This window comes from Nipponia nippon, unplaced genomic scaffold, assembly GCF_047370975.1.
Source record: "Nipponia nippon isolate SJK-2023a ecotype South Korea unplaced genomic scaffold, ASM4737097v1 scaffold_16, whole genome shotgun sequence".
NCBI lineage: Eukaryota > Metazoa > Chordata > Aves > Pelecaniformes > Threskiornithidae > Nipponia > Nipponia nippon.
In genome coordinates, this window is record NW_028262332.1 from 13,071,157 (window position 1) to 13,097,624 (window position 26,468).

Sequence of the window (26,468 nt, forward strand, 5' to 3'; positions counted from 1 at the left end):
TTTCCTTTCCTTTGCAGTCGATATGATGTCTTTGGAGTGTAGAATGTGTTAATTTCATTATAATTTTATTGTTAGTATCCTGATGATATGTCTGCAAAACAAAATACAAATATTTCAATCTATACAACAGTCGTTCAATTGTGTGTTAAGCTTTTCCACATACCTCACTTGTTGATGAAGTGAGGAACGTGAGGGGGATGCTTGTTTTTGTTAACAAGATTTTACTCTAAAATTAATTTCTGCAATTCTAGCCTGTTAGCGAACCCTTATGTGAAGAAACTGCTGGGTTTGGGGTCTTGACAAATACTCAGTGTATTGTTGGTGACTTAGCATGACTTTTCATTGCTTAAACATGAAACAAGCTGGAAAACCTTGAGAGCAGCTGTACAATTAGATAAATTCAGAACATTTAAATGCTACAGTTCTGGCGCGTTTTGAATAGAAAAAAATTAAATGTTAGATTGTGAGAAATTACTTGTGTATGCTTATGTATCCAGCCCTTGTCCTTTGTTGTCAGCTTCAGTATTATAAAGTATTTAAAGGTAGGGACTAGGCATAATAATGTATGATTCTGAATAGCTAGATTATTCAGCTCTCATGGTCTTATTGTGAGTTTCGTTTTTGTCTTTGAATACTTTGAATGACAAAGAAACCTCATTTCACTGACCCTTTCCTTTTTACAGTTTTCGCAGCTTCCTGCATTGCTATGCATTAATTTTGAGTGCTTTTTTAAAAATCAGAATGAAAATTAAAGTTTGGCCTTGAAGAAACAATATTCTGGAATAATGGGTGCCTTTAAAACAGTTGTCTTTACGAAAGCTTGAAAGTTAAGTTAGATACTACAAGGCATGTTCCTGTCCATGCAGCATGCATCAAAGGATTTTTCTGTCATTCTGAACTTAGTGTCTGTCTTTCTCGGTATTCAGCATTGTAATTTTTAAGTCTCTTCGCTTCACGTTCATGCAAGAATCACTAACAGCCATGGCTGGAGGCTTTAATTTCCCCCAGAAGAGTGAGCACAAAATTCAAGCAGGGTTTGCAGCAAATAACTTTTTTCCACTTGTGAGATAGCATAAATAAAATCCACTAGATTTCATGATGATGAAATGCATCTGTGTTTTAACGATTGAGCATCACTTTTGCTCAATCAAATCTTTAACATCTTCTTAGAGTCAAAGTAATATTTCTGCCTGATTTATTCTGTTTCCAGTAAGATAGCCATAGGAACCAGAAAAGAATAACCTGAAAGAGTAATTAATTTTGGATGGTGTAAACGTTCATCTTTTTTTGTTTGAACATTCCACAGATCATCTTACAACACTACCCCATGTGCAAAAGTATTTGAAGTCTGTCCGTTACATTGAAGAACTTCAGAAATTTGTAGAAGATGACAATTATAAGTAAGTGCTATTCTTTTCTTCAGATTTTGGGGAATTTAATGGAAAGATCGCTTGGCCATTAGTTTGATTAAGAGTTGACTAAAAAGCCATTGTCTGAAGATGTTCTGGGGTTTGTCTGGTGTTCTTAATATTTTATTAATGGAGCTCATAATACCAGGATGCCTGAGTAAAATCCAGAATGACAGTCTTCCTTTATGACTCTAACCAGATTTCCAAAATGAAATATCTTTGTAAAAGTTGAAAGCAGATGAAAATCTAGTCTTTATTCTATTACCTAATGGTTGTATTCTGGGAATTTTGTTCAGGAACCTTAAAGCCATCTCCAGGATGTCCAGGATTGACTCTGTGCTATAGTAAATAATATATTCAAAACATCTTCCAATTTCAAATTACTATTTTTAATAAACTGGTATTTAAGATATAAACCTGACAATTTTTGGGCTTTAAGCATGTTAAAGCAATGCTTACAAAAGAGGGGAAGAAGAGCTAACCCACACAATGGTGTGAAATAGACACCATAGAGCACATAGGTCAGTATGTGAATGTGCTCCAGTTAAAGGAGGTGATAATCCCTGGCCAATAATTCTGAAAGAACTAGCACATTCAATCATAGGTCTAGTGGCCAAGGTTTTAAATAACTCAACCAAGGCAGATGCAATGCTATATAATTAGCCATTGACAAATATAGTACCTCTATTTAGGTGAACAGAATTAAAAGTATTTAACCAGATGTTCAGTAATACGATGGTGGTATGAAAGATTTTAAAATATGTTTTGGAGAGCAAGGTTGCTAATGAACTTCTTTAAAACCAGTCTTGTTACCAGTTTTATTAAATACTTAAGTTAAGAACTTTGTCTCAGAATTTGTGTGTACTTAGACCATATGGTAATAAAACAGTATTGGAAGGGTTCATCAAAGTAGATGATGATTTGGATATCACAAAGGATCAGATGGCCTGATGACTAAAATGATAGTGACACACAAATCAAAATGTTATATATTTATTCTAAAAATAATTTATGGTGTTGATCAGTAGATGTCTGTCAGAAGTGAGATACAGCCATGAAAAGACAAATTCATCCCTACTCCCTATCAAAAATTTGTCAAAGCTGGACATGAGCTGGCAATGTGCTCTCACAGCCCAGAAAGCCAAGCGTATCCTGGGCTGCATCAAAAGAAGTGTGGCCAGCAGGTCAAGAGAGGTGATTCTCCCGCTCTGCTCTGCTCTCGTGAGACCCCACCTGGAATACTGCATCCAGCTCTGGATTCCTCAGCACAGGAAAGACATGGACCTGTTGGAGCGGGTCCAGAGGAGGCCACAAAAATGATCAGAGGGCTGGAACACCTCTCCTATGAGGAAAGGCTGAGAGAGCTGGGGTTGTTCAGCCTGGAGAAGAGAAGGCTGCGGGGAGACCTTATTGCAGCCTTTCAATACTTAAAGGGGGCTTATAAGAAAAATGGGGACAGACTTTTTAGCAAGGTCTGCTGCGACAGGACAAGGGGTAATGGTTTTAAACTAAAGGAGGGTAGATTTAGACTAAACACAAGAAAAAAAATGTTCACTGTAAGAGTGGTGAAACACTGGAACAGGTTGCCCAGAGAGGTGGTAGATGCCTCATCCAAGGACAGGCTGGATGGGGCTCTGAGCAACCTGATCTGGTTGTAGATATCCCTGCTCATTGCAGGGGGGATGGACTAGATGACCTTTAAAGGTCCCTTCCATCCCATAGCATTCTATGATTCTATGAAAACTGGACTGAAGTCACGAGAGGTATTATAAAGAGGGAAAGATTCGATTCTTAGCATAGTAAAGTTGCTGCAGTTTGTATACATTGGAGAACTTTGGCCTTTTTCTACCGTGTTTGTTTCATCAGAATAAAGCTTTAAATTAAAGTCTGTATTCATCAAAACTCATCACAACTACCCTTAAAGAGAACTCTGATTCCTCTTCCATCTTTGTATTTGATAAGAAGTTTTTGGATTTTGTTTTGAACATTTGATTTCACATTTTCTTCGCAGTTTTCCCTAATGGATCTTCAGTTTTATAGCATTTTCTAGTCCCATGCCAGAAGAAACTGTAAGCCTTCAAAAGGCAAAGAGTGCTAAGTTTTTATAGTGGGAAAGAATCTCCTCTGTCTTTCTCTTTCCAGTGACCACTCTTTTTGAGCCAGGGACTGCATTAGTGTACGCTGAAGAGATGTATGCTTGACCTTTGGCAGGGAGAACAGAACTATCTCAGTACCAGGCTGTCAGGGAGAGAAGCTTAGATAGTTGCCCCAAAATGTATTGGCAGGATCCCAGCACACGTTTCACCAAATGAGAACCTCAGTTACACTGAAAAGGAAAATTTGGCAGCCACTTTATATAAACAAAGCTTTTCTCTATAATTTCTTGTGCCAGTCCAATTGCTTGCTTTAGGTTCGTGCTTGTCAGCAAGTAGGAACACTCCAGAAAACCCCTGACAATTATGTCATATCCTAAAAATAATAGATCTTTCTTGCTCAGCCCATATACTGTTGTCTGCAGAAGTTGAGAAATTATAACATTTGCTAGTTACAAGACTAAGGGGACAGAAATAGGACCTAAAGCATCAGGATTCCTTCCAGTTATACCCAAAATGTATTGCTAATCATTGTTATCTCAGGGCATCACTGGCAGCCAATGGGCTTCAGAGATACCACGATGCAGCTGCTGCAGGATATTTTTCCTCCTCCAGGAGTGTAAGAAGTAATCTGAGGAGCGTGCTTGTCCCCAAATATCTAGTTTTTCCCTTAGCTAGACAGCGCTATCCAGACATTGTGGCACCATGCTGCATCCTTTCCTAACCTGCCATGCCTTGCAGTGGTTCCAAAACAAATTTTTTGCTGACCTTTTGGTATCATTAGGTCAGGCCTGATGTGCTCCACAGTTGTTCTTGGTCTAAATTGGCCTTGGTATTCTCCACAGTTGTTCCTTCAGTAAAGCCAGTTTGAAGACTGTTATTTGTACTACAGTGTTATCTGGACAGGACAATCAGGATTGGAATCCCATTCTGTAGGCTGCTATCTATACATGTAATTCAGTTCTTTAGAGCATATTAGGCAAGACATTGATATTCCAATATACTAGCAAGACAATTTACAGAAAAATCAGTTCAAATTTAGATTCAGATAGGCAGGATGCTATGGGAAAGCATCCAAGAGAAATTAATAGGCAATTAAAATATTATACTGACTCCTGACAATGATGCCGCTATAAAAGTGCCAGCTGCACCATATTGGTTTTAGTCTTATGGTAACAGGAATTGTATGGCAGGTGCTTAAAATATTAGTACTTATAACAGTGAACCTTGGCCACAGTCCGTCTTAAATAGGCCTCCCAGGGAGCTACATTCCTTCGACCTTTTCCACCAAGAATTGCTGTCAAAGGCAGGGGTAGGGGGAAACCTTCAGTGTTAGTCTGAGATTTCTAGTGATCCAGTGGCCATATGGATCAATAGGTATAGTTGTGACTTGGCTGTCTCTTCCACAGCACGTTCTCAGGGACAGTGAAGGTTCCAGAAACTGTTGAACCTACTGTTTAAGTGCTACACAAGCAGCCCAAAATGTTCCACATATGTCAGACCCATTTTGCTTCGTACACAAATACTGGTCAGAAATGCCCTGAGTGACAGCTTTGAGGACTGCACTGCCTTATTGCAACTTAGATCTTCTTTGTCTTAAGAAAGATGAATAAGTTTTGTTCAGCCTCCTCATGGAGCAGCTAAATTTCTTGTTCAAGGAAGGCTATTCTCTGTCTTCATTCACTTGCTTAATATTAGGAGAACTGAGTAAAAGTAGCTTTACTGTCTTAGCAGTAGTTTCATCCTGTACTGGAGAGCATACTCCCATGAAACAGAACTATGTTCAAGACTGGCTACCTGTTTTATTTTCTGCATTATGTTAGGTTCTTCTTTTCCTGCTTATCGGGAAGGTTACTCTTAAATGAGCTATATGGCAGCACTCAGTAGCAGAGTGTTATTTAAGACTAGGTTGGGATAGAGGTCCAGTTTACTTTACAGAGCATACCAGCCGTAACATGTTCCAGAAAATATTTTGAGTATCAGGCTTTAAAAAAAAAAAAAGAAATTGTTTACATCATCTTTTTACTATCCAAGAACAAAGCCTTCACATACTCTCCCTATGCCTTGTTCTTAAAAGCTTTGTCTTGATTCCCAAAGGTAAATTGGTGGTTTGTTAATTCAGTAAATCTCCATGCTGATTTTTTTCCTAGAGATTTTACTTCTAGTTTTTGTTTCACCTTAGATTGTTAATACTAACTCCTCAGTTTTGGAATTTCAGTTTCTAATGGGCAGTTTCTGAGGTTGATATCTAGGATCTATCCTGGCATGTCTCTTGCTGAACTCTTGCTGTATAATTTTGGAATGTTGAAATTTCATATGTCAGCACTTAGACCTTGCACTAAGACTAGGCTTCCTGACCGTGGTAAAGCAAAGATTTTGGTTTTGAAAAAAATTCCTGAAAAAAACAAATTCCAACAGTGCTGTGATATTGGATGAATATAGTGACTTATAAGATGAATTTCTGATCATATACAGGTGCAAACACAAAAAAGATAATGTCGTTATGAGTGGTTTATTAGGCATGCTGGAACAAAGGTAGTTTTTTAATTGTAGTAATACTAGTGAATATCATTGAGGACAGTGGGCTGTGGTACATGATGGATATGAATGATGAATGTTGGTTGTAAGCACACCAGGTGTCAAGTCTGCACAGACCTATTGATAGTATCACACTAAACCTACAAGAGGCCAAAGATTCTGACTCTCCGAGTGCTGTTTGGAAGACATTGCTCATGCTGCTGGCATAACTATATGCACATGTGGTAAGGTGAGAGCAGATGAGCATGCGTGCACATGCATGTAACCTGTGCTTCTCAGTGGAAAATGCAGCCTCAGAGGAATTGCAAAAATGAATTTGGGTGGAGACAAACAAGCCAAGACTGGTTGAAACTGCACTGACTGTCAGTATCACTTCTTTGAAATAAAAATGGTTTTGATTGTTTCCAGCCTTCTGGTGGAGAGAGGGAAGAGGAGAGAAGGTGGTCCAGGAATGACATCTCATTGTCATAATATATTCCCTTTTCTCACAGTTTATTTTAAATATTTTGTTAAACATGTCAGCATGAGTATTTTACATTTACCAAAACTCAAATTTAGGCTCATATTTATTTGCTGTTCTTTTAATACATCCTGTGTTTTCCAAAGTTGAATAGCTAAATTGCATTTTTGTTATTTTGAAAACATTGCAGAATTCTGGCATTGTTGAAGTCAATGACCAAACTATCAGAGACTTAGCAAGGGCTAAGATTTCAGACTGTACTTTTAACATACCAAACAGATAAACAACATTATCTAACTTTACGTTTTCTAGAGAGATGACCAGTGGAGAGTGATGTAATCTCATTTTATAGCACTAAAGGCTCACTTGTTGCTCTGTCAGTGAGCTTCTAAGTGCAGCACACCACAAGTGCTTTCTTGGTTGTCTAATGATACCACACCTCTTTCTAACACCTTGTTAAAAGCATAAAGGTGTTAGATCTTACTTTCTGCTGTTATCTTCCCCTTTTCTTCTTTACAAGAATATTTTTAAACAGAGAGAAATAATATAGTGCAAGTAGTTGCATGGAAGTTGATCTTACTTGCTTTTGTCAGATGTTCTGGTCACTAAAGAAGGTATAAGAATGCTCTTGCCTTAAATCTGATAGCAGGTCATGGCACTTCCCCTTATGTACATATTCATAGGCCGTATTTCACCTGTGCTGTTTTTCAAACATGTAAGAGTTGTACTGGGTCTTGGAGCTTGATACATAGTAAGCTAATTAAGTTGATAAAAAATGTAAAGTTGGATAAGTGATTTGTGGCCTCCTCAGGTATGTGAGGTAGTCCTGCCACAATTGATCTGAAAAATACCTAATTCTGTAAATAGTTATCTGAAATGATAGACTGGATCTGCTTAATTAGCAGGATTCAGTTCAGCATGCTTAAGAATAAGAGTCTAGTCTGTAATCCTTAGATATAAATTTAAATTCCTTTTAGTCTTAACAAAACAAGAAATTTTCAGGAGGAACGCATTACAAATCACATAATTGTAAAAGGGAGAAGCTATTTGCTTACATGGACTGAATTGCAGTCGTATCTTCTTGTAATGGGCTTATTAGACAGATGTTTCCACAGTGACCAAATAAATTGTGGGTGTTGCCACAGGGGGCTAATAAAACTGAGTAATTTTTTGATAACAGAACAAGGAAAGAGCATCAGAGATGAATTCCTCAAAGCTGCCAGAAACTAAAACGTGCAGTTATCATGTGTGGGGAAGGATCAGTAACAGCTCCCTTGTACAGACAGAAATAGAAGAAAGAAATTAGCAATTGTGGAACAGTGGCGAGTTAGCAGGAGAAGGGTTGTCTGCTTCTGTTTGGAGAACAACTGCTATGTGAAACAAGTTGAAATGAATGTTCTGTTTTGCATAAGGACTTTGGTTTGTCAAATATGAGCTAACACAGTATAATGATCTTAATACCCAAATTTCTTAATATCTGTAAATAGCACAGTTCTGCAGGAGAGTCTTAAAACCAAAATTTTTTTTAAAAAGCTTTCTGCGCAAAAATCAAGCATGGGAACAATAAGCCCCTAATATAGTGAGGAGCAGATCAGCCTTAAAAATGAACAAAGGAGTAAGTACTGTGCAAGGGATGCAACTGGAACATTTCTGCAGACACGGAAGATAAATTCACACAGTAGGGCCCTATTTACAGGGAAGGACTTCGTTAAGTTTTTTTGCCATTTTTCCATACTGCAAGGAATTCCCATATTATTAACATCTGAATTGTGCACTGAGTTATATTATTGTAACTTTCTCATTGTTGGCTTCTAGGAGAGGCATGTTGCCACTTCCTGGTCACGGAAATCATGTTGACAGAAAGAAAAAGTAGTCTAGAAAGAAATGATTCATTACTGACTTGAAATACATTACACTGGATAGGTAAAAGAACCTAGTACTATCAGAAGAGTAGAAATTCTAAAACATGAAAGGGGACCGTAGGTTCGTTAACTTACTTCACACTAAAACATAGTTGACAATGTTTAAATACTGTCGAGAATGGACTGGAAGGTATTCCCCATAAAACTCTGTGTACATGAAAGACAAGGTAGTAAGGAAAGTGATAGTTAAGCCATAAAATGCTGTCATAGGTTCCTCCCCCCCTGCCCTTTTGCATGTTTTTATCTAAAGTTAAAAAGACACTCACTGGTGTTTGAATACAGCGGAGTACTGCAGTCTGTAGCTTGAAACATTCACAACTTTTTTGCGTGTTTAATGCTGTGCAATGACAGCAGTTATTTCCTTTGGTTTTATGCCTGTTTTAAAATTTACTTAACATTGTAGTCCTCCATACTTTTTTGTCAAACTGGTACAGAACAAAGGACCTGTGAATGTCAAGTTAAGAGTGCATAAAACTTGACAGGTGGCAGAAGTAATATGCACTGGAAGATTAAGACGTGTTGGAGTGCTGAGATAAGGCAACAGTGAGTGCATCACAACACACTTGGAGTGAGGCAGAGGGGCATATAATATTGTGACTTTCTTCTAATTATCTTCTTTTACTATCAAGTGTTGGTCACTTTACCCACTTATGCTCCTTTTCTATAAGTCATAGCAACTAATATTTCTAAATAGCTATTTCTGAGTGCACATTTCCACATGGTAACAGAATAAATTCACTTTTCATGCACAGAGGGAATAAAATGTTTGCTGTTAGGTTTGAGGTTTGTATCTAAATGTACTAACTTTTGGAGGTTTTTTCCCAGGTGAAAGACTATATGAACTTACGTTTTTCCACTGATAGGGAATATAAAATATCAATTTCCATTTCTGTTTTCATAGACTTCCCTCACAGTTTCTTTCTTGGATCTAACAAGTAGTGATTTACTTTAAAAAATCTATTGTTTTGTTACATAACAAAATAAATAACTACACTTCCAACAAAGTAAAATTCCTGCTTACCGCTGCCAAAATAATTACTTTCTTCAGTTTCTTTCAACTTCTATTGAGAAATTTTTTTTGTTAATTTCTCCAAAATCTTGTTTTTCCAGATTATCATTAAGAATTGAGCCAGGTAACAGCTCTCCTCGACTGGTTTCCTCCAAAGAAGATATTGCAGGTATAAAACTTCATTTGAAAATTTGAGTAAGGAAATAAATTTAATTACATAAATCTTCCACTGAAGTATATGGGAAAACCCATTTTATATCAGAGGGTTTTTGAAGGAATTAATCAGTTTCAAATATGGGCTTTTGTTATCTTGTAAGGGCCGTCAGAGAATTGATCACTTCCCATGCATATGCCCAGTTTCAGAACGTCCTTGGTCCAGAACACCACTCCTCTGATAGTTGTAAAAGATCTGATTTTTATTGCAAATTTCTACATAGCCAGCTTATACTTGGGTTAGCACTGTCCTTTGTCTTAAAATAATTTTCTTCTTTTATGATATTCACCCTCAGAGGTTCTTACAGTAACAAATTATATCCCACATATCAAGATGGATTTCACACGTATCAGCGTTCATTTGACTAGGCAAAACAAATCCGTTGCTCTTCAATGAATGAAAAGAATTTGATTTCAGAAGTAAAACTTAATTTGCAGAGATTGTAGAGGAGGGATGTACTGTTATTTATTTGCCTTTCTGGAGAACAGGTTTACCTGGATGGCAAAGAGGAGGAGTTTTAAGATGATTTATTAGTAGGTTTCACATTTTTAATAGGTAGTATAAAACCTATTGGACTTTCCTCTGCTGAGATTAAAAACCCAGCTACAGCATAGTATGTCTAAAATTGATCCCTGGAATTGACCAGTGCAAATTGCCAAGGTTGTCAGTACCGATACCAAGTCTTCCACTAACCTTGTTACCATATCAGAGTCTACTGAGAGACCATGATTCCCAGTAGTATTGCTGTGAGCTTCTTTGTCCAGAAGCCAGACCTGGTAATTCAGAGGTATTATCAGTAGCATGAGTCATCAATAAAGATTGCTGACTTGTATATTAATAATTGCAGTTCGAGGGATAACACAGCGTGTTTGTTATCATTGGAACAGAAATTGGATTGTGTGATTTTTTAGAAATGCTTGCATTTTCATTATTATTTAATAAGTGAAGAAGGAAGAACACTCTTTCAGTACAAATGAATCAATGCAGTGAATAACATAGGAAATTCTCCTTTCAGGTTTCTGTGTGAACTAACACATAAATTTGAGACAATTTTGTTGTGTAAAGTAGGAGGACAAAAGATTTGTAATAGCTTTTAGCAACATCTAAAAAACTACAGTACCATCCATAAGTTGACAAAAACAAATCTGCTGTACCTACACAGTTTATTTCTATGAACAGACTAAACAAACATCAGACTATGTGAAATGTACTATAGGAGCCATTATCTCAAAAACTATTCTATTTTAATCTCTTAAACCAGAATGGCCAATTTTCTGTCTCATTATGTTAAACCATGTGTGAATGTAAAAAACCCAAGAGGTCCAGACCACACCTGACAAGAAATTTCGTTTGGCATTCAAAATGTCTTTTCTTCTCACCAAATGAGAGACAGACAAAGTGAAGGAAAGAGAGAAAGAAAAAGGAAGATAATAAATATGAAAGGAGAAAAATAAATACATGTGGTTTTCCTTCACCTCCCAGCTCTTCATGTTGGCTGCTGTGAAACCCTTTCTAAGTGTCAAATGGCCAGTTATTTATAGGGAACCTCTCATTTGTCTCAGGGTCCTAAGTGCTATTCCCAGAGTCAGATAAACATTTGACCTGGTCTTCAGTTCATACAGTTTTAAGGAAAAAGAAATAATAATTTGGAAGAAAATATTTCTTCAGGAAGGCGCGCTCCCCCTCTGCCCTCAACACTCAGTATTATTAATTGCTGTGTAAAATATAAGGAAGTAGTTCACAGGAGGAAATTTTTTTTTAACTAGGTAAGTTCAAAAGGAGTTCCTAATTAACACTTTCTTTTTACAGACATGTGTATTGGGTCTGGCTAGGATGGATTTAACTTTTCCCTTAGCAGCCCTCATAGTGCTGTGCTTTGTATTGGTAGGTAGAAAGGTGCTGATAACACACCAGTGTTCTGACTACTGCTGAGCAGTGCTCACAGCATCAAGTCTGTCTCTCCAAACCCACCCGCCCCCAAAAAGGCCAGTAGGCTGGGGGTGGGCAAGAGGTTGGGAGGGGACACAGCCAGGACAGCTGACCCAAACTGACCAAAGGGATGTTCTGTACCATATGATGTGCTCAGCAATAAAAGCTAAGAGAAGCCGGGGGGGCATTCGTTACTAAGGCGTTTGTCTTCCAAAGCAACCACTGCAAGTGCTGAGGCCCTTCTTCCCAGGCAGTGGCTGGACATTGCCTGCTGATGGGAAGTAGAGGATAAATTCTTTTTTGCTTTCCTTTGCTTCTGCACGCAGCCTTTGCTTTTCTTTATTAAACTGCCTTTATTTCAACCCACGAAGTTTTTTTTAATCTTATTTTCTGCCCCCGCTGTCCTGTGGAGAAGGGGAGTGATAGAGCAGCTTGGTGGGCACCTGGCAGCCAGCCAAGGTCAACCCACCACATCATGTAATATTTTATTTTGCTTTTGTGAGGATTTGCTTTTTCATACTTCAAACTTAAAACTAAGTCATTGCCTCTGATATGATTATATCTTACGTATGTAAAGCAGACATATGAATGAACTTCTTTGTTTTCTGGCTTTCACGTTTTATTGCTCATGTTTAAATGCTTTACACTAGGGTTTTAATATTAACATTTAGTTAGGATGATTCTGGAAGTTCTAACTTTGGTCGTAGCAGCATAGTATGTGATCATCACCAGTACTCTGTAATTTTTAATCGAGGGCTTAGACTTTATTAGCGCTGTAATGGAAGGCAATTAAAAATACAGTTCCAAAGTTGGAAACAAGAACTTTGAACTCTCCTGAGCCAGGCAAGTAATATGGCTTTATACTGCAGTGAGCTCAGCTGGAGTCCACAAATACTGATCAGGACAATGTTCGGTAGTACCTACTCAATTGAATGTGTGATCGTATGGTACCTGCAGTATTAGGAGAGGGTTAACTTTCCCCTCTGAATTTGCAGTGCCCCTATATGCTCTGTAAGGTTGCTTTATTCAAAGTGAGAATTAATATGATGACTAGAAACCAAGTCTTGAGTCATTTCTATTACTCCATTCTTCTGTTAGTATTTCCTTCGAAAGCTTGACACACCTGTGGACTGCTGTATTTCTTGCTCAACTAGCGAGTTCTCACTTACTGCCAGTTAGACAATGAATGCCACCAGCATTTTGTAATACCCACATGAATTTTTCAGTGATGTGCACCTATGTGGCTGCAAAAATGCTACTGAAGGGAATCCAGTGTACTTTATTGAAAAACCAAATTAATTCCTGGAGAAGGTTAGTTAAGTAAGTTAGCATGACTAACTAAATTTGACTAAGCATGAAGGCAATAATTTATTGTTTATTTTGCAACATTAATAAATAGAAATATAGCCATATATTAGTCTTGAATAATTCTGAGCTAAAATACCAAAATATCAGTAATGAGATGTTTGACTATGGAGAATTAAAAATAGCACATTCAAAGATATTCTAGTCAACTTTATTTGCATTCAAATGATAGTTTGAGATTATTTCCACTTCAGCTATTGTGTGCCAGGAGTAAATCCTTTGCAGTCAGCAAGCTATAATGATAAGAGATGATCTCAGAATAGGTTAGGCAGTAGTTTAATGTTCCAGTCAATAGTTTAAGGCATAGGAGTCTGAAAATAGAGATTTTAAGGTAAAATAAAGGTTCTTGGCCCATAAGGGCAGTCATCAGTTCAGTTCTCCTGATAGTCAGAAAGTGAATATGTTATTAATAGCAATAAGTCTAGTTGAGTTCTGCATGTGACATACTGCCTTCTTATAGGTTGTCATGTGTTTCCAGATACGGAGAAAAAGCTCAATCTCGTGGTAATAATTCCGAAGTCTATAACGGACTTAAGTGCAGGGAATAGTCTCTTTCATGTCCTGAAGTATAATTACTTGTGTTGATGATGGAAATGGATTTTCCTTTCCCAGCATTGTGACTTTATCTTCTACTCAACTTCAGTTTTCTCTCTTTCAAAAGAAGATGAACAGTTTACTCTAGCCAGGGACATTGTGGGTTTCTTTTTTTCCCCTTAAAGTATCTTTATAAGTGTGAGGCTCAATAAAAACAGTTAAATCCTTCAATATTTCTGTTTGCAAAGTACTGGAGAAAACCATGTGTCCATTTTCCACTTAGGTTGCCAACTGGTTTTCCAGTAAGTTGGAACAGGAGGCAGACATCTGATTAAAGTGAATGTCTCACAACAAGCTATGTTTTGTATATTAGTGGCTAAGATGGTCTCATTTAATTACCAAATGCATATATAATTGTGAATAGAGCTTTCACAGGAAGATTTCATGCCTTCCATAACACTGCAGAGATTCTTGACTCTTGCAAGTAGCATTTAAAAAGGAGCTTTAAACAGTTTAATTGTATGCTTTCAGGAACCGTGTGATTCACACAACTTCCTTGGCAGCAACTTAAGTCTGTTCATTCTGCCTTGCTATGGTTTGAGAGAGAGAATGTAGCTGGAGAGCTTATAGTATGCTAACTGTTCAGTTTCCAGTTGAATTAGCTGTAGAAGGCATCTGTGTTCCTGCAGTGTTGGCTAGGAGGTGCCCAGCATTTATGGTACAGCTATTAGATTGTTTTGGAAGGTATAACTCAATACATTTTCCCAGAACAAAAGAAAAGATGTAATGTAATATATGGTAAATAAGTTTTCCTTCTGAGCAACTGAGGTTCCTCAGAGTTTCTGCACCAAGTGTGGCTCAGTATAGGAAACTTTATGCATGTTCTTTATCATCTTAATGTTATTTTGAAAAGTTCAGGGCTCAGTGCTAATCAGAATATAGAAAATGGTTACTTGTTCTCTGAAATACACCATGTTTATCCTGACTTGGAAAACAATATAAAAAGATAAAATAATGTTAAAACAATTACCATATCCAGAAAATTATATCTAATACTAAGTGACTCAAAGACTGGTCTTCATGATTCTGTTTTTTTTAACAAAATCCTTCATTAAAGTTAGCATTTAGAAGTCCTTTTTAGCAACAGCCAGGCCTTAGCTGTGGGCAGCCCTTATTTTGGGGTTTTCATGATGCAATAGTCAGTGATGGACCCTCACCCCCTCCTTTTTTTCTTTTTTTTACAAGTAGGTCTTGATACAATTCTTGAGAGGAGAATAAGTAGACCAGAGGTTTTATGTTACTACCCTACCAGGAATCTGGAGTAATTAATCTGAAACAGGTGTATTCTCTTTTTTGTTATTGGGGTAAAATTCAGCTCATTGTGCTGAGTCTATTCAGCTTTGAGAGTTGCTAAAGAAATTTTAATATTTATTTCCATTAATTAGAAGCAGTAGATTCATTGGATGTAAAGTATGTGATACGTAGAAGTTAAAAATGTAGAAAATGTAGAAACCGAAGAAAGAAAAGACTTGGATATTTGCACATTTGTAACCTTCTGAAAGTAGGTATACTACACTAGGGATGTCTGTACAGCAGTCCCAGCATTTTAGAATAAAAAAACCCCACACCGTCATTTTCCATGTAAACACTGAGTTTGACATTTAGTTTTGCCATTTGTTTTACTGGTTGCTTTGGCAACTAATAAATAGTTTGTGCTAAGTGCTTTAGCAGCCAGTCATTCTGTGGAAATGAGGATTGTCTAATCCTCCTGCAAGTGCTTGGTTATTGCTTCATGTGCATAGTGTCTGCTTTTCTTATGCTGTACTTAAGGTAGAAATGGAATAACTAAGTTTTCTTCACAAAAGTTTACAGACCATCCAGAAAACTTTGCTCTTTAGCTTCAAACATACTAATTTCCAACCTCTTCCTCTGTGATACTTTCCCTAAAAATTTTTACAACTCATTTGAGTATTTTTGAAAGAAATTAATACCAGACAAATGTGTGGGATTGACATGTTGTTATCAACCACTAAATCCAGCCAGAATCAGTGCGCTGTGTTTTTTTTCTTAACGGACCAAAGCTTCATAAAAATTGTAGAAGAATATTCTCTCAAAGCAAACATAAATTTATCAGGGAGAGAATGATCGTGCTCAGTTCTTAACTTTATCGCTTTCTATTACTTTCTGTGACTTCCTTACCAAACAAGTCTCTTTAATGTCTTAGTTTACTGATGCTAATTTTAACTACCAAGCTATTACTCCCTAGTACTGTTAAGAACATATAAAACAGCCAGAGGACAAGGGGCTTTTCTGCTCTGTTTTTTTTTTTTTGTCTCTTTTTTCAGAGCAGTCACCTGAAATAATTTCTGCAAAAAAGGGTTTTTTTTGATGGATTGGTTAATGTATTTCGTTGAACTGAATCTTCAGAGTTTCCCTGCAGCTACGCTCTCACAATGGGTATGTCTTCACTGCCAATATGGATGTCATCCAAGCTCATGCACTACCCTGCAGACCCAGCTGCAAGAAATTCAGCAGTTTTGCTGAAGTATAGGTCAGGGTTTTGCACATTCCACTGGTGCAGTGTAAGTAACACAAATGCTGACAATCAGTGATTGCATGAAAGTAACACCTGAAATTGAAATTATCACTTCTATTCAGGAAGCATTCGAAGGAAATACACTCAAGTGTGCTTACTGTGCAGTCAGAAGTACATTAGAAATATCGTTAGTAGTACTTGATCTTGATAGAGTGGCACAGACAAAAGTGCCCCAGTTTTATGGTGCACTTGTCTGGTTTGCTTTTGCTGTTGTCCTTGCTAACTATATTAAGCTTGTGATCTTGCCTGTATTGTAATTTCATCTTTCACTACATTATTAACATATTTCTACAATCCTACTCTTGGAGATACTGGATTGAGTACTACTGGGAAAACTCCTCTAGGGTCCATTTTGTACATTTTGACACTTCATATATTAACATCAACAAACTCCCCTCTGTGTCCACATCACTTAATTGGTCCCTCTCTGGCAATTATAGCAAAAAAAGGTTAAGCCAGAATTGAACGGTCCAAGAAGATTGAACTACTTCCTCATGCACGCAGACAGATTTTTCATAACAGCAATGGAGACAGGGTGAACAGAGCTGCGCCAGCCTAAACTGTACTTGCCCATTAAGAGACATTAGTATCCTGAGATAACAATCCAGCATGATTCACTGTTATACTTAAATTTATGGGAAGAAAAAGTGTAAGTTAATATGCTCATGTGATTGAAAGTTCTGTTTTTCATAATTGTTGTTATTGATAGACATTATGCAAGATCGACATACATGTCAGTGTTTATTCCCTTGCTGCAAACCATGCTTTTGGAATTAACCTTTAAATTAGTGGATTTTGTTAATGCAAATTTGAACATAAAGCAAAGACTACATCAAAGGACAACCACACTGTGTATCTATTCTAAGCATTCTTGGCACTGGCAGGTGGTAGTACTTGTAAAAAACAAAAACAACAAAAAAAACTCCTGGGACAAACTAATCTCGTTACAGCTGTAGCTGGATAAGTGGAAGATAGAAATTAAAGAAACTGAGAATGATTTGAAGGAAAATGTAAACAGATAGCAAGGTGTTCTTTACACATATTAGAAGTAGAAGGCACTTGAGAAAATTGTGGTTCATCTGGACTCTCAGTGAAAGAAAAACACTTAGAGAAGGAAAGGGCAGTGCAGCGAAGCCAGACAGTTTATTTGCAGCGATCTTAATCATGATTTCTGCTGAATGTTTCCCTAGACTTAACATATTCTTCTTAAATGCAAAAAAATGAAAACAGAGTGAGGATTTGTGGAAGATTAAAAATATAAACTCCGGAATGAAACAGTGAATTAATCTTTTTCTTCCTATGATATTTCTAGAATTAGAAATTCTTGTTTGCCAATGTAGACAGACTAATATTCTGTACCAGTTATTGTCCTTAGGGTAAAAAAAAAAAAAAAAAAAAGTACTGCAGAATAAGGTTTCCAAATTACTTTTTATAAATGTATCTGTATCTTTTGCTGTTACGTAGGGGAAGTGGAGATTAGAATAGGACGCTAATTACAGCAACAGGGTTCAGGTGGCAGAAATACAAAATCCTATTTATGTTCCCTTTACTCCCAAGGCATGGTATTAGAAATAGTTCATAGTCCTTTTGAAAAAAAGAGTACTTGCACTTGATAACCAAAATCATCTTCCTGACCTCTGCAGTGACAGGCCTTTGCATACTGTTTCCAAAGAGAGCAGGCAGACTTCAATTTGTCTGACCAAAAAAACACACCTTTTTTTTTTTTTTTTTTTTTTTTTTGGAGGGGTGGGGCAGGGGAGCACAGAGAGGTGCAGCCAAAGCCTCTGATTCTTGTTCTTAGTTTGCTCTTGTCTGAGAAGCAGCCATAACATACATGTCTCTTGCATGTTGTATGCATTAATAGGCTTTAGTTGAATTGTAAAGCAACACTCTGAAAATTAAAACTATGCTTTTACAATAGCCATCATTCTAGATTTAATTTTTTTGCGTCATTCTTGATTTGTGCACAAAATTCTTCTTAAGTTCTTTATTGTGTGTTTTGTAAGTAGGTCTTTCTATTTGGAAGTTTAATTATCACCCACTGACTTTGGTTACAATGGCAACAGAACAGTAAAAATTTACAGTGAAGATTTAACTAGAGAGTCTGTGGCTTGGAATGTCTTTATTAAGTTTTAGAAACAGAGCTGCTAAGTATCAGTTTTACTTCTTAGCTGCTCACCAAAAAATAGTAAATACTTGAGACTGTTTTATCTTCCTGAAAAATCACTCCGTTTTTCAGCATATAATATGCGACTCCTTTTCAGTTTTCTGTTTGGATGCCTAGTATTGGTTTATTGATAGATTTTTAGTGGAGAAAAATTGTGAACTGTAACTCCTTCACCCTGTTGCTTTTTTTAAAAGCTCTGGAGACTGTAAATGTTCACATGTTCTACTGAAGGATTGCAAAAGTAACATTCATTTATAACATTTGAAGGATTATTCATGGAAAAATTATGCAAAGGAAAAAACAGTGAGATCCTTTGGGATATGTGTAAACTTTTCCAAATGTTCTTGCCACAGATCTCTGAACAGCACTCAGCTCACTCTGATGAAGTTGTCTCACGTTCCTAACGCAAACAAATTTTTAATCATGTTTTAATATTTTTATACATTATTTTTGTGCATGTCAGCGTAGTCTTGAAAATGATGCTGAGAAATAATGAAAACCAAACTAACCCTTGTTCATGCCAGCTGACTGGAAAATCCTACTAAGAGTGCTTTGTCTCCATGAAAGGCAAAATAACAGAATAGCAATCATGGTAACAGTATGCACTAGGAGTGGAGCCAGGAGAATAAAGAGGAGAGTTAGCAGTAGCAGATGACTTCACTTATTGGAAAAAAAGGGGCAAAATAACTCAATCTCAAATGAATTTAAATATTGGAATTTTGTTATCAGCGGTATCAGGCATAGCTTCCCCAGCTAATTGCTCAGCAGTCTGGTATGTCCATAAACATCCCTTGGTCTGTGCAGTTTTTCATCAGTATCTCACCACTTACCCTCTTTGGCATCCTTCTCAGCACAGGCTCTCTTGTCTCTTACCCCTTTAGAGAAATGAGGTCATCTCCCCTGTGCCCCATAATTCAAGCTGACACCCTCTGCACCCCAGACTTCTTGCTGAACTGAGTGTCTCGGGCAGCACAGGTCCTGTCCAAAGAGAACTCTGAACTTCACAACTCTTCTTCATAGACATTTGACAGCAGAGCAGATGCAAAGACTTTGTGATTCTCTTCACCTTAGCACAGGGTTAACAGAACCAAACTGTGTATTTCCTTCTCTTGCCTTGAAGATGAGGAAGATGCAGAACTACATAGAAAATGGCCACTGCAGACAGAGTAATACCAGCACAGCTGATATTTCTGTCTCCATCTTATCCCACAAAGCATTCTGTTTTCTGTCATCAGGATCTTCACTAAAGACACCTAACTAGGAATTAGAATAAGTCCATCACCTCTTTTCACAGGACTGATGAAAGCAATTGTGATTACCATGTATAATAGCAAGGAAGCCAGCCTGGAACTGTTGGCTGAAGTTGTATGGCTCTTATACCTATTTCCATAAATTCTGTCACCCTTGACACATCTTACCTTAGCCAGGCAGTATTTTAACCTGAACTGAAGTCTGATTCTGTAATCTTATTTTCAATCTGAGATATGCAGTCCTTTTAGACACATTGCATCATTTGTTTCAGGTTTTTTTAACAAACTTTTTCTGTTCTGAAGCTGTCCAGGTAATTAAAGCTCTTGCTAAAATCAAGTTATAATCATCAATCTTTAAATATTTTTCTGTTGTATTTGTATTAGTGCAAATTTCACTCCATGCTTCCTAAATGGGGGTCTAATTTCCAAAAAAAGGGAGTGTAGAGTGAAAACTCTCAAAGAACTATTTTTGTTGGTAGACAATGTCTCTTATTTTTTGTAGATTTTGATAGCAGTAACATTTGAACCTATAAATACTTTAAAATACCTGGAGTCAAATCCAGCTGACTTTGATTTTGTAATGGCTTGATGGTGTCAGCACAAGACTTGTTATTTTGTTGTTCTTTCTCTAGATAAAGTAGTTTTGGTGCAGTCTCCATGCTTTGTCTCAATGAACATTGTCTTAGAATCAAATTAATCGAACAGTCTTATTGCTTTCAGCTTTGTGACTCTCCACAGTGAGAAACTTAAACCTTTAAACTCTTATGTATTAGAAAATTTAACTGTTATTTTGACATGTGACAGTGTCTGTGTGAAAAAGCACTGCACCATACTGGTATTCATCTAGGGCTGTGCCTTGAGATTGCTACTCTTTCACAAGTTGTAGTTTCAACAGTTTGTTAAACATAATGCTTCAGTAGCTCTCAGTGAACTAATTTCATCCGCTTAAAAGAACTTAATGTAAATCAGGATTTAGAACTGGCACCAGAGAGAAAGAGCTGAATGACACAACAGGAAGCAATAAAAAACTGAACCAATCATGCAGCCAAATTAAGGGGCAAGTAGTGACTTAATGCATTGCAAGGTGTGATGGTAACCTCAGCATGGCCACATTAACACTGAAGTTTATGCTGTTTCAGACTAAACTCTTGCTTATACATGCTCATAACTTTCAGGAAAATTCTCTCTCAGCTGCCACTATCTTCATACCGGGTCTCAGTTCCAATATATTTTAAGCTTCTTAGCAGGTAGTAAACACCTCAGTAGTCCTAACTATTTTACTGTTCACATGTTGAAAAATATCTGATGGAAGGGCACCACAAACAAAGCATGTAGAGAAAACTCCTTTTTGTGAACCTAATTCATGAGAAGGGCTAGAGGTTTTAAAATAAAAGAACTTGTAATAATTTCTGAACCTTCTGAATGCATTTGGTTTGTCTCTGCGTAAATTTCAAGAATTCATAATGAAAACTTGTGGTAAAAGACTTCAGTGAAATATATGTTCTTGCTGGTAATGCAACAGAAAAGATTTTGAGACCTAGTGGTGAAATACGAATTCAAACAGTTTTTACACTGAACTAGTCACCACCTAATTGTGCTCAGATTCATACTTTTTATATTCTAACTTGTGCTTAGCCTTCACAGCAGAAGAGGAAGATGAACCCTATTGTCTTTAGGGAAAAAGCTTCCAATGTCATCTTACAGCCCAGATGCAACAAAATTTTGATTGAAAATGCAGCAGGACATTGTACTCAGCCCTCTTCCAACCTCCCAGGCGTATGGTTCTGGTTGAATCTCTGGATCAAGTAATGATTAAAAGTGCATTTTTTTAAAACTTCGTGTGGCCTGTCAGCATAAGACCTTCTCTGAAGCCACATACACCAGTAACTCATGCTACTGGTGTCATGTTTCACAAATTCTCAGTTGTGTGATGGTAGCAAAGACAGGCAGGCAAAAATGCTGTCCTGTATAAGATGGTATATAGCAATAAGGTAGAAAACAGGATTACAGACTGTTTTCTGTTTTTGTTCTCCCACTAAATTGATGATCTGATGAATGATATTACCGAAGTTTCCTCTAATCAACTCATTTCCCCTCTCTCTGTTGCTAGAAGCAGTTTCCTCTTTCGGCTTGTCTTGAGACTCCTTTCATTGTTAATTAAACAGCACAGTGAACAATGTGCTCAAATGTGCAGAATGCTGTGTGGATGAGATTTTTCCTGTTACTGCTAGGGAAAAACCTTTGCAATTCTTTGTAGTAATGACCCAGTTCATAGTGAAATTCCTGAGTCTAGGCTATGGGGAAATAAATATACAAGTAATTTGGAATTAATTCCTATATTTCACACAACTTGATATAAGTCTATATTGCAGAGTGGGTATGGACAGTAAAGCATCTTGCATCTACTTGTATTATTTTTTGCTTCTTACTAGGACAAACTCATTCCTGGTTCTCCTGTTTTTCTTGTGTCTCATGAATCTCAAATCAAGGCAGAGGAAATTGATTAATAACTTCTGTGCTTGGGGAGAGATGGAGTAGCCTATATAACAGATAGAATCATAGAATATCTCAAGTTGGAAGGGACCCGTAAGGATCATCGAGTCCAACTCCCTGCTCCTCACAAGACTACCTAAATCTAAATTATATTACTAAGAGCGTTGTCCAGACACTCCTCGTACTCCGACAGGCTTGGTGTCATGACCACTTCCCTGGGGAGCCTGTTCCAGTGACTAACCACCCTCTCAGAACCATTTCTGTTACAAGTGTACCTTCACATCCTGTTGGCAAACTGTGCCCTGGAATGTTGGGGTTTTGTTTGGGTTTTTTTTCTCTTCCTGTTTATCACTAATTTGAGGCTAGACACTTTTGTAAGGATTCTGATGATAGTTGTATGTGGTTTTTCACGTCACAAAGTTTCTGTCGACCTCTTAACAAGTGGGTTTAGGTTAGAGGCCAGAAGCTGACTAAGCTAAGGTTGCTGGAGCCTCTTAGAAGTGGTTCCCATAACGTAGGGGGAAGTCTGTTTCTCTGCTACCTGAGCTGTACCAAGTCTGGAGATAGATAAGGGGCAGACGCCTACTTTCATGACCACTATTCCCACTTCTGTCACAAGCACCAGTGCCACAACTAAATGTTTAAAAGTGAAATCTCAACTGTTTATTGTGAAGCCAAGAATAGCCTTGCATTCACTGAGGATGATGGTACGCCATGTTGTTCTCCACTGTATTGCAAAGTTCACTGCCAGCCTTTTGCAAACAGCATCAAGGAACTGGAATAAGAACACCTTGTCCACGTTTTCCATGAGGCCTCATAAAATCCGTAAAATGAGAGGAAGAATAATTGCAGTGAGACATCTCAAGCTCATAGATGATTGAGAAGTAACGCATCTGTCTGGCCATTAGACACATGAAAAGCCCCTGCTTTCTCTTACATGCTCAAGCTGTGAGTCAGTATGAGCAGATTGTTTACAGTTTATTCACAACATGGAGTTGTGAACAAAATTCAAAACATGTGTGAGCATTCCTGCTCACACCCGAAGTACAAACTGACTTTATGGCTCTGCATATTACACTTTGGCACATCCAGCTGTTACAAGGGTGCCAAGACTTTTTGTAGGAGTTCATTGTTAAAAGTATATGTAAAGCTGTTTTAAAAATTACTTCCAGACACTTCAAGGATATAGAGATGAATTTGTGACAGAAATGGATGCTGTAACCCTAATGCACAAGAAACAGTTCTTCAGAAATGGTGCCTTTCGGTTATCTGTAACTATTCATTTTAATCAGTGGCTAAACACACCAGCCCATGAAATTTCTGGGTTTTGCATCAGTTCAATGCTAAGTGATCTCTGTCTTTTAGGTCCATCCGATGTGTCAGCAATTATGAAATTCAGCAGGAGACCCACGTGTCCTGATGCCTCAGTAGCAGCAAGTCTACCTACACCTCCTGTACCAAGGCACAGGAAGAGTCACAGCCTGGGAAACAAGTGGGTACTCCAGGCTGTCTCACGCTCCGGCAATTTCATGCATCACAAAGGTTTAAGATAGCAGCAGAACACTCTGGTATTTGAGAACACTGTGGTATTTGTCACTTCCATTTCTTGTATTGCAAGAGTGCTTCAGGCTTTACTGTGTATTCTCTAGGTTTTCTCTTGACACTTTGTTATTTTTGCTGACTCTATTCTCTGCTAGTGCCAGCTGTTGGCAGTACTTGAAAGCTGTGTATCCACTTTGATCTATGGATTCCTGGTGTGCATAACTGATTTTTTTTTTCTTTTGTTTTTTAAACATCTTGCTAATACATTTAAGGAAACTTACTAGCTGCTTGGCACACCTTATCATTCAGGAAAGTTGTGACCTTTTGCACTGTTGGACCTGGGTAATATGGATTAGAAACATTTTTCTCTGCCGTTTACCCAGCTAAGTGAGAGCACTTGCTCCCCAGTTAAGGTTTCAGCATCTACCAAATTTCACAATTAATGGCTTAGGGAAAAAGAAGTTCATGTGACTTGTCCAAGGTCATAAAGTGTTGATGTGTTACTTCAGCTTAGTGAAGGACCACTAAGCAGTAGCTTAGCTGGGGTCTTCTTTTTCTGGTTTTCTACCTTTGCCTCCACCCAGCATGTTCAGGTTTTGTATGGAGAAAAAAAAAACAACTTAAAACTTCCCATCTGCAGAAATTTAATAATTGTTACTTACAAATACCAGTAAAATCTGAAACTTGTTTTGGTAGTCAAGGAGCATAGGAGGAGGTAGAGGGAAAGTGTAAGCAGTACCGTTTAATTGCCTGCTACTTAATAACCTATTGATACGGCAAAGTCTGAGTGGAAATATCAGGAGCCAAGGATTGCTATTAGATGACGTAAGAGGGGTTTTGCATTTTTCTCTTTCCAATTTTCCAGCATGATGTGTCAGTTCAGTGTAGTGGAGAGCAAAAGCGCCACCTTCCCGACGGAGAAGCCACGCCACCTCCTGGATGACAGCGTCCTGGAGTCGCACAGCCCAGCCCGCAGCCATGCGCTGAACTCACTTTTCACGAATGGCCTTTCCATAGGTAGAGTCTGTGTGGGCAACTGACATCCCCGCTTTTCTGTCCCAGTGCTCTGGAAACTAGGAAAATAGGGAATTAGGAAGATCATCAGCTCCTGTGCAAAGATTGGTCCCTTCCATGGAAGAAAGTAGATCAGAACTGCTACTCAGCTACATAGTCAACTTCATCTCAGCTTTCCTCAGTTACCTACTGATGGTTTTGGTAAAGGTGGCATGAAGGAAGATTCTCTCTGTATATGCTTTGTATGTGACACAGAGCGTTTGTCAGCTTTCACCAGGAAAAAAAAAAAAGTGCTACTGAAAAGTGGATATATATTTTGAAAGCTACCCTTTCACAAAGAAAACTTCAATTTTAACGATATATTTTAGAAGATGGGAGAATAGTTTAGCTGTGCTCTCTGAGACCTCAAAAGAAACACAAAATGAACTTGTGAAAGAGGATGATGACAATTACATTATGGCATTATAATTAATGAAATAATTATTATAATAAGAGCAAAGTGATCAAGAATCTGTATTCTAAGCAGGAGAAAGCCACCTTTTAAGTGACGCAGACTATTTCTAAAATAGGAAATAGACTGTGTGAAGGATAGCAGGTAACTTGACCAAAAAGAGTTTGACACTGAGATGATCTTTGAACTTCTGAAAATACAGGCACAGCTCACTGTGTTATACTAAGCATTAGAAGATCAGTCCTGGGAAAATTAAAACTGTGAGCTAAATAGCTGTGCCAGGGAAGGAGGTACAAATCGGTCAGGGGCTTGGAAGAGAAATAGGGACTATCACTGTGAAAACCATCATATTGATTTGTTCTGGCTCCTAGCAGCAGCATACAGCTGGCATATGCTCTGTTACAGGTGTGCTTGCTTTGTGCATGTCTAATAATTTTAATTGACTTACATATGTTGTGGTAGAAATATTGTGTTACAATAACTGGATTTTGTGTTCTTGAAGTGCTCAGCTTTTGAAGGAAAAGCAGCATAATGAAAATTAAAGTAACATGTAGATGTCTGGTATTTAAACAGAGCGATAACAATGACTTCATTCATCAGTTAGATATAAATGGGAAGGCTTATTTAAGCCTCTTCCAATTTTCGATTTTACCATGAGCTCTGAAGACTTCAACTTTGAAACATGATTTGAGTAAACTTTGAAACATGATTTGAGTAAGCAATTTCCATGGTACTATATAAAGATTATTCTGGTGGTCCACATATATTGGCTTTGTATTTTCCCTTGGGTGGTTTTCTTACTCCTTCTCTGTACTACTCTTTTTCTAGAGAGCAGTGAAAGCTCAGAATTTAGTGAGGAGCTGCCGTCAGGGCTTGAAAGGTGAGTTAGTCTTCATGTACACTCACTGAGCACTTTACAGACTTAGCTAAGAAATTCACGAATGATCCCTAACATAGGTAAGCCCTAAATCAATAGTTACTTTTATCAAATTATTGATTACTTAGGAAAAAATGGCAAACTTTTTGAAATAAAACACTGTAGAGTTATTGTGTTTTTTCTTCTCATGGACCTGAAGAGATTGGGAACTGTCTCTGTCGTGTTTACCAAACCCTAACTTGTTGAAGTCTCGGACTAGAATTTCCCTCACCAGATATTTGCATTTACAAACAGGGGTCGTTTATATGCCACGCTGGGGCCTAACTGGAGGGTACCGATCCGGAATTCTCCTAGGAGTCGAAGCTGTGTATACAGGTACAGTTCAGGGTCTGCCTTGCTCAGTTGATGGTGCTAAACTTTCCTTTGGGTCTCTATGCTTTCCTGGCATAATGTATTTTGTGTCCAAACATATCCTTGTATGACCATATCAACTCACGGAAGTCTTCCCCTCCTGCTTGTAAAAATTCCTATTAATGCTAAAGCAGGGGTGTGGCCCATTCAGATGAAATTCAGTTTAGCTATTGATTTAACTAATTATATCTGGC

The 26,468-nt window shown here is 37.7% G+C and overlaps 1 protein-coding gene across 12 annotated transcripts in view; it reads left to right on the forward strand.

Annotated features, from left to right (window-relative positions):
• Window positions 1–26,468, forward strand: part of RALGPS1 (Ral GEF with PH domain and SH3 binding motif 1) — a 155,337-nt gene that overhangs the window by 119,883 nt on the left and 8,986 nt on the right. For all 12 annotated transcript variants that reach the window (XM_087753222.1, XM_087753216.1, XM_087753221.1 and 9 more), the window contains 6 exons: window positions 1,307–1,400; window positions 9,533–9,600; window positions 23,345–23,471; window positions 24,387–24,538; window positions 25,815–25,866; window positions 26,158–26,238. In XM_087753222.1, the coding sequence (XP_087609348.1) occupies window positions 1,307–1,400; window positions 9,533–9,600; window positions 23,345–23,471; window positions 24,387–24,538; window positions 25,815–25,866; window positions 26,158–26,238 (574 nt within the window). The remainder of the gene's footprint in view (window positions 1–1,306; window positions 1,401–9,532; window positions 9,601–23,344; window positions 23,472–24,386; window positions 24,539–25,814; window positions 25,867–26,157; window positions 26,239–26,468) is intronic.